Below are 12,945 nucleotides of genomic sequence, written 5' to 3'. Positions count from 1 at the left end.
TCTATGGATTTGGCCTTTTTCCCTACATGTGCTTTTTTTCCCCCCTTACTCCAGTACATAGGCTGTGTTGAAGTGCTGCAGTCGATGAGATCCTTGGATTTTGGCATGAGAACCCAAGTTACAAGGTAAGACCATGGCATGGCAATGAACCTTATTGCCATAGTTGAAACTTAAAATTGCTTTTGGCTGAGCATCTGTAGAGGGAATTAAGTTATTACTTCTCACTCCTAGTTCCTTTGTGGGTTTTCAGAGATTTTGGGGAAGGTATCCTAGTTAAATATTTAACAAACTTAGTTGAAGAGAGCAATAACCTCAAGTTTTCTTATAACCTGGTAATCAACTCCCAATACTTATTTAAGTATCACATTTCAACTTGAATCTTAGGTGTCCAGTGTAATTGTCTGCTCCCTGGAACAATTGTCTTTGTTGGACATTCTGAAATAGGCTCCTTCTAGTAGTTCTGCTTTTGTGTTTCCAAGTCACTTGCAAAGATTTCTAGGTAATTCTGCTAAAATCTGCTAGTAACAAGACTCAATACAATATAGTACAACTTCCCAAATTTGCTTTTCCAATAATTAGTTCATATGGTAAGAATTAAGTTAACCGTATGGATCTAATCCTAGTGACATGAAAGTTAGAAGAAAAACAAATTAGGAACCAACAATTCACCTGAAACTTCAGAGAATTTCAGTTTTTTATATACTACTTGCTCTATCTTTATTCAAACTCTGTACCTGATATGTGCTATCCAGAGACTAAAGGAAGAGCATCTGACTTGGAAAATGAGCCTTCCCTTTGCTTAATATTATCAGACAGGGACTTCAAGTTGGTGAGGGATATGATTTAATTTATAATTCTTTACAATTATTAATGCAATTTATATGTAAAAACTTAATCTAAGTTTGGGAACTTATTATTAAAACATACTCAAGCCTATATTTCCCATTAGACACATTTGGAAGGCAAATGAATACACACACACACACACACACACACATCCTAATTCTTATAATTCTAATAGCCAAAACTTATTGCTTTTTCAAAGTCTACCACAAACCATTAAATTTTATAACAGCTTTTACATTTTTGTTTTATTTTCTTCTTTTTAGGATATATATTCCATATTATTCACAGGGTGTTATATTCCTGTTCAGAATTAACCACATGGGAAAATTTCCTGGTTGCAAAAGAGGCTCCTACTTTTACAAGATTGTTCTGTCAAGTTTTCCTAAGTTCAGATATCTATCTGTAGCAGTTCTTAGACCACACTCCTTTTGGACAGCACATGGTATTCCCCCGAATGATGAACTAGTGGTTTTACAACAGTTCAGACAATCATACTTGAAATCAAAATTTAGAATAATATCAGATTATAGTCCCATAAGATTTTACCTCAAATAGTAAAATTTCATTAATTATAGCTTCGGCTCAGGTTATAATTATTTTTGCTTATGTTTCAATAATAGTTAACAAGGAGCATACATAAGGACATTTCATTTGTCCTCTATAAATTAAGAATAATCACATTCTGGAGTCTCATATATGCAGCAAGTACATGATAGTTGACTCAAAATTTCTTTAAAAATCTGGCTATTCTAAGTCTACATACTAACAGATTACCTATTAACCTGTAGCACAAGATTAAATCTTTGAATCTAAAATCTATTGTTATTAAATTGGTTCAAAGATTCAACACATACTACTTATTAGCACATATGATTTCATAATTTTCATCAGGGATAGCCAAATAATTTCAGATGAAACTTGCCCTTTGCTGTAAGGAAACTTGTAAATTTCCTCCCTTTGGCTGGATGTTGCTCTAGTTTCTCCAACTTCAATAGTTTAGGATTTTATAACACATTGTCAGGAAAGACTGATAAAATCATATGACTGTGCCCAAGCAGAAAGTCCCAAGGAACATAGATAAGGATAACTTAAAGAGACATTTGTTGCTTTTTTTTCCAACAGTAAGTTATCAGTATTATCTTTTTTTTTTTTTTTTTTTTTTTTTTTTTTTTTTTGCTTTTTGCTGAGGCAATTGGGGTTAAGTGACTTGCTCAGGGTCACACAGTTAGGAAGTGTTAAGTGTCTGAGACAGATTTGAACTCAGGTCCTCCTGACTTCAGGCTGGTGCTCCATCTACTGCACCACCTAGCTGCCCCAGTATTATCTATTTTTAAAGCAAATATATCCCATTAAACATTTAATGATTTTCAAACACTTTTACCACATTCTTTTAAAGGCTCAATTAATCATTTAATATAAGATATTATTATTATTATCTACTTTACAGATTAAGAAACTGAGCTTAACAAGGGTGAATTAACTTATTTTAAATTATGCAGCTAATAAATTGGTAAAAGAGGCACAAAAATACTGAAAAAACCAACACTTTAAAAAAACAAAATTGGATTAATGGTAAAAAGAGCCACAAAAATTCATTGAAAAAAACAGCTTCTTTTTTTTTAATTTTTATTTAATAATTACTTTATATTGACAGAATCCATGCCAGGGTAATTTTTTTATAACATTATCCCTTGCACTCGTTTCTGTTCCGATTTTTCCCCTCCCTCTCTCCACCCCCTCCCCCAGATGGCAAGCAGTTTTATATATGTTAGATATGTTGCAGTATATCCTAGATACAATATATGTTTGCAGAACCGAACAGTTCTCTTGTTGCACAGGGAGAATTGGATTCAGAAGGTAAAAATAACCCGGGAAGAAAAACCAAAATGCAGATAGTTCACATTCGTTTCCCAGTGTTCTTTCTTTGGGTGTAGCTGCTTCTGTCCATCATTTATCAATTGAAACTCAGTTAGGTCTCTTTGTCAAAAAAATCCACTTCCATTAAAGTATGACCTCATACATTATCGTTGTCGAAGTGTATAATGATCTCCTGGTTCTGCTCATTTCACTTAGCATCAGTTCATGTAAGTCTCGCCAGTCCTCTCTGTATTCATCCTGCTGGTCATTTCTTACAGAACAATAATATTCCATAACATTCATATACCACAATTTACTCAGCCATTCTCCAATTGATGGGCATCCATGCAATTTCCAGTTTCTAACCACTACAACCAGGGCTGCTACAAACATTTTGGCACATACAGGTCCTTTTCCCTTCTTTAGTATTTCTTTGGGATATAAGCCCAATAGAAACACTGCTGGATCAAAGGGTATGCACAATTTGATAACTTTTTGGGCATAATTCCAGATTGCTCTCCAGAATGGTTGGATTCGTTCACAACTCCACCAACAATGCATCAGTGTCCCAGGAAAAAAACAGCTTCTTAAAAATCAGAATTGGTCAAATGAAAAAAGAGATACAAAAGCTCATTGAAAAGAAATTTTTAAAAAATTAGAATTGGACAAATGGAGGCTCATGACTTTATGAGACATCAAGAAACAATAAAACAAAGTCAAACAAATGAAAACATAGAGGAAAATGTGAACTCTCATTGGAAAATGAAGTGACCTAGAAAATAGATTGAGAAGAGATGATTTAAATATTATTTGATTCCCTAAAAGCCATAATCAAAAAAAGTCTAGATATCAAATTTCAAGAAGTTGTTAAGAAATACTACCCTGATATCTTAGATCCAGAAAAAATGGAAAGAATCCATTGATCATCTCCTGAAAAATATCCCCAAATGAAAACTCCCAAGGAAATTACAGTCAAATTCCAGAGCTCCTATGAACCCTGGACAAAATATGTGAGCAACAAGGAAAAAAAAATTCAAATATTATAGAATCAGGATTCCAAGATCTAACAGCTTCCATGGTAAAAGATCAGAGGACTTAGAATATGATATTCCAAAAGGTAAAGGAGCTAGCATTACAATTAAAAAAATCCAGCAGAATTGAATGTAATCCTTCAGGGAAGAAAATAGATTTTTAATGAAAGAGAGGACTCCCAACTATTCCTGATGAAAAAACCAGAACTAGTTGTGGAGGTCTACAAGTTTTTGGAGCTCCAAGGTGGTGTGACCTACCCAGAGATGTGGTACTGCTCTCCTAGTGGATACTCTGGTCTTCCCCTAAGAAGACCCTCATTCTCCTAGATTTGCAAACACAGCGGTCTTCTTGGCCCTGGAACTTTAGCTGGGTCTCCTGTGGCTATAAGTGCTAGTGCTCCTCTCTGCCTTGGAATTGAGACCAGGGCTCCTGCTCCCATGCAACCAGCCATACACACTCTTCTCTGCCCTAGAACTGTGACCCAGAACCATCCCGGGCAATAGAGTTGCCCAAAATTTCCAGTGATACCCGGTGCTAACAAAGGGTCCCTCATAGCTCCTTTCTGAGCACCTGTCAAACCTTACTGTCTCTGGTTGGGAGCTCTGGGAGCTGCCACAGTCTCCTCCAAAAATCTGCTGCTGGTCCTGTCCACCCAGGTCTCACCTCTCCTGCCAACATCCTAAATTGTCCTAGGTTAGAAAAATGTCTCACCCTGACCTTTGGTCGGCTTTGCTGCTTCAAAATTCAATTTGAAGTGTTATTTTAAAGCTGTTGGGAGAATTTCCAGTGAGGTAGCTTTTGTAGGTTTTAATGGCCTCGTTTTTTAGAGGGAAATGGAAGCAGAGAGGTAAGATGGGCTCGGAGCCCCAATCCCATTGCCTGGAAGTACCAGAGGCAAGACTCCAACCCAAACCGTGTTGTCCTTCAGACAGGTACTCTTTCCACCCCTATGGCTCTACATCTGAAAACAAAACAAAAACTGGCTGCTGAAAACGAGTGATCAAAAAGAAATTGAGTTCCCTGAAGCAAGAGCTTCCCTTACCTGAGTGGGCTGGACTGAATGTTGCCCTAGCGAGAAGCTAAAAGGAGCTTTTGTGTCTCTTGACTCTGTGTCCAGATGGGGAAAAATACACCTTTCTCAGTGGTGGAAGAACAGCACAAGCCAACAGATGTGCCTTGGGTCAAAGAAATGCAAGAGGAAGGCAGTGTTAGCCTTTGGCTCAGAAAACTTGGCTGGATCAAGCTTGGGCCCTAACTTGGTTGTCATGAGAAATGCTTCCCTATCACTCAGTCAATCAACATTTATTAAGCATCTATGATGTGCCAGGGACTGTGGAGTTACCAGAAAAGGCAAAGGACAGTTTCTCTTCTCAAGGAGCTCACGGTCCAATGGGATGACAAGTTTAAAACAACACTTTACAAACAGGACAGATGAGAGGTGATCAGCAGAGAGTGTGAGGAAGGGCTTCTTGTACAAGATGGGATTCTAGCTAGGACTTGAAGGAAGTCAGGAACAAGAATAATCCCAGGCATGGGGAAGTACAGGTTAGCAAGAAGACCAGTGTTATTGAGATCTTAGAATACATGGGGGAAGGGGGGAGGCTGGAGAGTAAGGGGTAGGGTTCCAAGACAGGAAATGTGGGGAGGGGCCAGGTTTTGAAGGGCATTATAAGCCAAACAGGATTTTTTGTTTAACCCTGGGAGTGATAGGTAGCCACAGCCAATGGAGGTTATCAAGTAGGGAGTTGGGAGGGTGACATGGTTAAACCTGCATTTTGGGAAGTACAAGCTGTATGTCAGGAGCTATGTAGGTTTTAGAGAGACAAAAAAAAAAATGAAAAATAAGTGGTATCTGCCCTCAAAGAGCTTATGTGCTTTTGGAAGAGAATATTATATATATCATCATCAGAATTTAATATACATTGTCAGACCAGCCACCTTATTAGTTTTTTTTTTTTTGCTTGATTGCTTTTCTTTATCACAAGTGAAGGTTTAATTTAGAGGAAGATAAAGAACCAATATTTTTCAAGATGACTGTGATATAATAACAAAAGGTATCAATAAAACTTATTTTCTAAAATCATTAAAAACAGAAAGTAATCCTTTCAAGATTTTCTGTATTTCGTTGGTGCAGGGGGACCCCTAATCACTCTCATATTAATCTGTTCACTTCCTCTCAAAGTTGCTTAAAATTTTTAATATATACTTAGTAATCAAAATAGACAAGCTGATAGTTGGATTGGCCAAACCTTGGAGAAACCAGTCACAAACCAGAACTTCTGCTGGAGCCATGGGAACTGCTGGGCACTAGTAGCCTGGCATTAATCAAGTTTGCCTTATTCATGAAATTGAGGCTCCTGCTTCTATGAAGCAAAATTAGGATCTGTTAGATAACTGGTCTAGGATTATTCCCTATTAAGATAAGGCATTGGATTTATCCTGTCTTGCTTAACATAAGAGCTTGCATATGGTAACCTATTTTTCTTTCCTTTTCAAAAGAGAGAAAGAGACAGAGACAGAGATACAGAGACAGAAAGAGAGAGACAGACAGACAGACAGACAGACAGAGAGAGAGACAGAGACAGAGACAGAAAGACAGAGAGACAGAGAGAGACAGAGAGACAGAGACAGAGATTGAGAGAGACAGAGACAGACAGACAGAGACAGAGACAGAGAGAGACAGAGACAGAGAGAAACAGAGAGACAGAGACAGAGAAACAGAGAGACACACACAGAGAGAAAGACAGAGACAGAGACAGAGAGAGACAGATAGAGAGACAGAGAGAGAGACAGAGACAGAGAAACAGAGAGACAGAGAGAGACAGACAGAGACAGAGAAAGAGACAGAGACACAGAGAGAGAGACAGACAGAGAGACAGACACACAGAGAGAGACAGAGACAGAGAGATACAAAGAAAGACAGAGACGGAAACAGACAAGAAACAGAGACAGAGACAGAGACAGAGGCAGAGGCAGAGGCAGAGACAGAGACAGAGACAGAGACAGAGACAGAGACAAGAGACAGAGAGAGAGAGCACTGTGCTTTTCCTATCCTGCTGCTATGGACAGTAAGCAGTCTGTTTTGGTGATTTGGGTATGAGGTAAAGAGGCAAAGAAGCAGAGATCATAATTCAGAGGATATTGTAATTGGACTAATTTCCTGTTTGTAATGTTATTGCTCCTTAGCAATGACTCTGCAAATTTAATTCACTATCTTGAAATTTTAATTCTTTGGCTTCAGTAAGACATTAAGGAGAGTTCTTTGGAGAGGAACACATGCTTGTGTGTGTGTGTAGCCATCACCTGCAGAACAGCTACAGGGGTACATGAGCTACAGGATATTTATACAAAAATCTGTGAATTGCCAGGGATTTACAAAAACTTCAGCTTTTTATTTGGGAAAAGTATTTTGAAATGGGTAAATACATAATTATAGAAGCAATAGGAGTAAGGAGTATTGTTCAGAGAGTCATGCTGGGAATTAAGACAAACTGGGTTCACATCCTATTTCTGACACCTGTCGGCAATGTGACCTGAAGCAAGACATTCAATGTCTAAGAGCTCCTGGCAGCTCTCTAAGACTTTAGGTTGTAAAGAAAATGCTGAGCCAAGGGTATTTCCTTCCCAAGAGTTCCCTTTCCCATTGAAATCATAAATCTGGTCCTTATCCCTATAATTAAAGATTAAATATCTGTATATTATTATAACCCCCACTGCAACTCCTGTTCATTTTAAATTTGGCTAACCTGTCTTTAAATTAACTAATGACTGTGTATGAGGATGTGGGCTTGTTTATGAATGTATGTCTGGGCTCAGATGGGTATGCTTATCTACAGGCAAATTGGATGAAGGGAGTTATATGTATATGAACATGTGCCTGTTCTAGCTCATGATAGGTCAGAGTAGGTCCTGGGTGGATAGGATTGACCACATTTAAGTATCACAGAAGTTTTCTCTTGTATATTTGTATGTATGACCCTTGAATGGATTTCTTTATCTATAAAATGAGGAAAATTGAAATTATTGAACAATGCAATGGTTTTGGAACCAAAAGATCTTGATTTAAATTCCACTTCTGATACTTACTGTGTCATCTTGGACAAATCATTTAATCTCTTTAGATCTCAGCTTCCTTTTTTGTAAAATGGGAATATTGGGTTAGATAGTTCCTTAAGATCCTTTCTAGCGCTAAATCCATGATCCCATTTGATTCCTTTAAACTTTAAATCTTTGATCTTAAGTATACAATACACAAAATTTTAAATTTTTGATCTTAAATATACAAAACACATATAGGGACACATGAATCAAAATCTGAAAGTTGAATGGATAATTTTTACTTTTCACTGCTTGCTACTCATTGGTATATTATTTCAGTTCCTAAGACCCAGACCTCTTTTCTTGATCATTTGAACTAAGACAGAAATCTGATATTTTTAGTTAAAAGCTATCTTTAAACCTGTCTTGAGAACTTTTCAGCAAGATGTTTTAACATGTCTTTTTTTCAAAAATCAATTTATCACATAGTCATAGTTTTTATGGTTTCCAATGAAGTTTGATGGGCTCTATTAGAATGAAAAAAGGGGTCAAGTGTTATGAAGGCTATTATGAAAGGTAATTTTACCTTTTTGTCTAGCATGATAATAGAGTTGGAATTTAATAAACATTTGTTAAATGATTGAGCTTGGAGATGTTTATTTGATATTTTGTTATGTTAAAGTCTATTCTAGCTAGCTTTGTTTCATGTAATTAAGGGTAAAAGGGGGACGAAGAGTAGATTTTCTGAACTGGACTACTCTTCCCTATCTCTTCTTTAATCTTCAACTTCTCCCTATCTACTAGTTCCTTCACTACCATTTTCAAACATGTCCAAGTCTCCTCTATTCTTTAAAAATAAAGTTTCATCAGAGGATCCTACTTTTGTCTCTATACTCTTTTTCAGTAGTCTCATAAATTTAGAGTTTATCTTTATGTCAAAGATTTGTATATCTAGTCCCAGACTTTCCCCTAAGTTTCTATCCCACATCACTAGTTGTCAATTGAGTATTTCAAACTGGATATCCTGGAGACATTTCAAACTCATTCTCTCTAAAACTGAACTCTTTATCATTCCCTTTATCATTTCCTTAAATTTTCCCTTCTTTGAAACTTTCCTATTTTTGTTTAAGGCAGCACTAGCTTTCCAAGCACCTAGATTCATAATTTGGGTGTAATCCTTACCTCTTCATGCTCTCTCACTCCATGTATACAGTCAGTTGCCAAATCTTGTTCCTTCTACCTTCACAATAACTTATATCCAATTTCTTTTTTTCTATCTATACAGCTTACTGCTTTCATCATTTTTAGCCAAGATATAGTAGCAGACTCCTAATTGGTATCCCCGCTTCAAGTCTCTCATCACACCTACACATTGCTGCTAAAGTAATTTTCCTTTAGCACAAATCTAACCATGTCTCTCCTGCTCAATCAATTCTAATGGCTTCTTATTGCCTCTAAGATAAAGTATAAGTTTCTCTGTTTAGCTTTTAAAATCCTGTAAAAGCTTGCCACCAAATATCATTACAATCTCATTGATGGTACTCCCCCTCCCCTACTCTATCCTGGACTTTTTTTTTTCCTTCTGTTCTTCACATCCAACATCACCCAACACCACATCTCTCATGCTTGAAATTCATTTCCTCCTCACTTTTGCTTCATAGAGTTCTCATCTTTTTTAGATGAAGGTCCAGCATCATCTTTCCCAATCCCTCCTCCTCCAACTATTAGGACCCTCTCTTCCCAAATCCTTTATAATTGAACTACTTTGTGTATATTTTTATTTATTCATTTTGTATTTATGCAATATGTTTATATATTTACTTGTCTCCCCCATGAGAAAGTAAGCCTCTTGCCAGTAGGAATGATTTTATTCTTTGCACTTGTAGCCCCAATACAAGACTGTGACCAGCACATCGTAGATGTTTCTTAAATACTTATTGATTGATGGATTTTTCTCAATGACAAGAAATCGGCACTAAACTCAGTAAGATTGGCAGCTCTTGTTGGCTTTAGACCAAGTTTGCATCATCCTATTTACTCCTATTTTTGTGCATACCCATTATGTGTGATTTCTGAAACAGCCTAGGCAACACAGACCCCTTGAACCCGGTACCCCTTCCCAATTCTAATAACAGACCAGAGGAGAAGGACTCAGGACCAGAGACAAGGCCACAATTGCACTCTCTACCATTATTACTTACCAGTTTGATCCCAAACGTGTCAGGAGTTTCCACTTGTTGAAACCGTTTTTGGCCACTGACACTGCACGCATCACTGTGGTGGTGATGTCCCAGGAGAATCGCCTACCCTTAGCTGAAATATCCTCCTTGCAGGGCTCTATTTACCCTCCTTTCCTGACAGTAGGACCTAGGGAGAATACCTGGAAATCTTCAATGTGGCCAGTTTATCTGAGAATTGGTACAGACAATCCACGTAAATGAAGAGCAGACTTTTGCCAGGGCTTTTCAGTGATGGCTTCTTGGTAGTCATCCTCCCCAAGCCTCAAATGAAAGAAACAAGACCTCTAAGGTTCAAGACAAGTCATGGCCAGGCTGGCCCCAGGCGAGGTCGTTTAGAGGAGGGAGCTCTGTCCTGTGGGGTCTGACTTGAGGGACATTTCTGGGTCAGAGATCTAGAACTAGAACTATTAACTAGACTTCTTTTTCTTCATATTTTTTTGCTAAGGTAATTGGGGCTAAGTGACTTGCTCAGGGTCACTAAGAATTGTTAAGTGTCTGAGACCAGATTTGAACTCAGGTCCTCCTGACTCCAGGGCTGGGGCTCTATCCACTGAGCCACCCAGCTGCCCCCAACTAGACTCCTTTAAAGATAGCTCTTTCCTCCAGAAGTCCAGAATGCTGACCATCCATTTAAGAGGAAACACTCCACGATAAACCTCTGTTGGTTCAGCATGCTTTGCGAGAAGAGGTCCTGGCTCCTATTTCTGACCTTCTTACCACTCTCTTCAGTACCAACCCAACCTCATTATTTAAATATCTAACCTCATCTAGCCTCTATCCCATTTAATCTTGTCAAGCAGTGTCTAGTTTGGACAATCTTAATTGAGTGTTTTTAAAAACAAGAAAGTAATAGGAGAGAAACAATAGCAACACTCATATGCTTTGAGAAAATCAAATGGAGTAGTTCTTCAATGATTGATAGCATCAACATGTTCCCAGCCCTTCTTATTGCTCAGAATCAGGAAGAAATGCAAAGCAGTGCCTCATTGCATTGAATATATATTCTGGAAATCTGATGTTTAATTTCCTTTAAGGGGCAAAGCTGGATTTTTCAAAAACCCTAATCATGCCCTACCAAACCTTAGGCAAACATTGCAAAGAAGAAAAGGATTCTCTTTCTCGTTTTGACTGTCATATCAGTAGCTAGCTCTGAATCTGAACAGATACTATTGCTTTCCATTCAATGCTCTTTTGAACCATCATTTCTGGAAGTATGTAAAGATATGGTTTCATAAAATTCTGTGGGGCTGTCTGGGAATTTTCCTCAGGAGCTGTTCAACCTCCAGACTTTTTTTTTTTCTTTAGAGATTGTGTCTCTCAATCTCACTCAAGGTAAAAGTGTCATGGGGCACTGATAACTCCCTCAGGAGGCATCTTTTTGGGCATCTTGGTGACATTTACCCCTCAAGGATTCCCCATGCTGGTGCTGAAATTAATATGGACATAGTATTTCCTAGAGGGATCCTGCAGCTCAGAACTCCCAAACTCAGGCAATCCACCAACCTCAGCCTCCAGGAGCAGGGATTACAGGCATTCTCTACCACACGAAGCCCTCAAAGCAAAGTTTTTTGGATTTTTTTTTTAAAGTGGAGGAGCCATTTAATGAGCTCCTTTATCTCTTCTGTAGTGGTACATAACTATACTTAGGCAAATAAGGCTGTACAGATTTGTACCACGGATAGCACAGAAGATTCCAAAATCCCAGAGATCAAATGGGTTCTGACAGAAGTGCATGTAGATTAGTCCTGGAAAGCCCACATCTAAAGTAGGGCATTGTGTGTGGCAGGGGGTATACTCTGAATCTGGACTGATGAACCCGTTAGGTGAGGTCCATGGCTCCACTAGGGATATATGAGAAGCTCAGTTTAGTTACTACCTTAATATCCAATATAATATTACAATCTCAAAGTTGTCATGAATTCAAACAACTGTAACTCAATGATCACAGCATAATTTCAATCTCTTTTGCAACTGAGGAATCAATTGAATTTTTCACTTTAATCCTGTTATCCTAGATAATGATAATAGTTTATAAAATGCCTTCAGGTTTACAAAACACTTTACATGCGGTTCCTTATTTGATCCTTACAACAACTTTTTGTTATCTCTATTTTACAAATGCGAGACTGAGGCTCAGAGAAGCTAATTATCTTGTCTAGTTATTACTGAAGACTATTTGGAAGCCAATTCTTTCTGCTTTACACATTAGGCCATGCTGCCTCCCTCAGCTCAAATTTACTTCTCAATTTTGTCTTATTTCTTCTTTCTGCCTTTCTTTTGACTTTATTTGAGCCTAACATTTCCCAGGGTGAAATGGCCCTTTCCTCTCTGATCACAAATTCAGGCACCTTCTGACAGAAGGAAAAATACGTATAGCTAAAGTCCTTTCTGAGTCTCCTTTTGGGTTCCAAGAAAAATGTTAAGCATGAGAAGAAAATAAAGGGAATTCTGTCCCAAAGCCAGAGTTCCAAGTTTATCGGGAGTCTTTGTAGGAACCTCTGACTCTTGCGCACCTCTAGGGAATCTAACTCAGATTGGGTCTGCCTTTAAGAGGAGGAAGTTGGGAGAATAACAGAGCAGCAAGTTTTAACTTCACTCTACTAAATTGCTAGAAAAATTAATAAAGCCGTCAATTTGTAAGTTCCCATAGGGAACACAGAGATAAATGGGAGGGAACAGAAGTTCATTAAAAACTAATCACAGCCCAAGTAACCTTCTCTCATTGGCAGGAAAAGAGCTTGGTGACTAGAGGAAATTCAGTGAGTACAGAACATCCCAATGACAGTGAAGAATATTTGCTCCATTTCTGGACAGTATTTTCCTAGGGAAAACAGAAAAATGTATAATAGAAGTCAAATATACCCATAGAAAGGCATGAAAAAACTTACTTAATGAAATACTATAGTTTTATATCTAATGAAATATGCATTTT

At 37.9% G+C, this 12,945-nt stretch overlaps 1 protein-coding gene across 1 annotated transcript in view; it reads left to right on the top strand.

Annotated features, from left to right (window-relative positions):
• Positions 1-12,945, top strand: part of SHC4 (SHC adaptor protein 4) — a 160,798-nt gene that overhangs the window by 41,808 nt on the left and 106,045 nt on the right. The window contains exon 2 of the mRNA XM_051980618.1: positions 55-125. Within this exon, the coding sequence (XP_051836578.1) occupies positions 55-125 (71 nt within the window). The remainder of the gene's footprint in view (positions 1-54; positions 126-12,945) is intronic.

The sequence above is a fragment of the Antechinus flavipes genome, chromosome 2, assembly GCF_016432865.1.
Source record: "Antechinus flavipes isolate AdamAnt ecotype Samford, QLD, Australia chromosome 2, AdamAnt_v2, whole genome shotgun sequence".
NCBI classification, from domain to species: Eukaryota; Metazoa; Chordata; class Mammalia; order Dasyuromorphia; family Dasyuridae; genus Antechinus; species Antechinus flavipes.
Note: the sequence above shows the minus strand (reverse complement) of the source record. Positions and strands in the feature narration are given on the sequence as shown.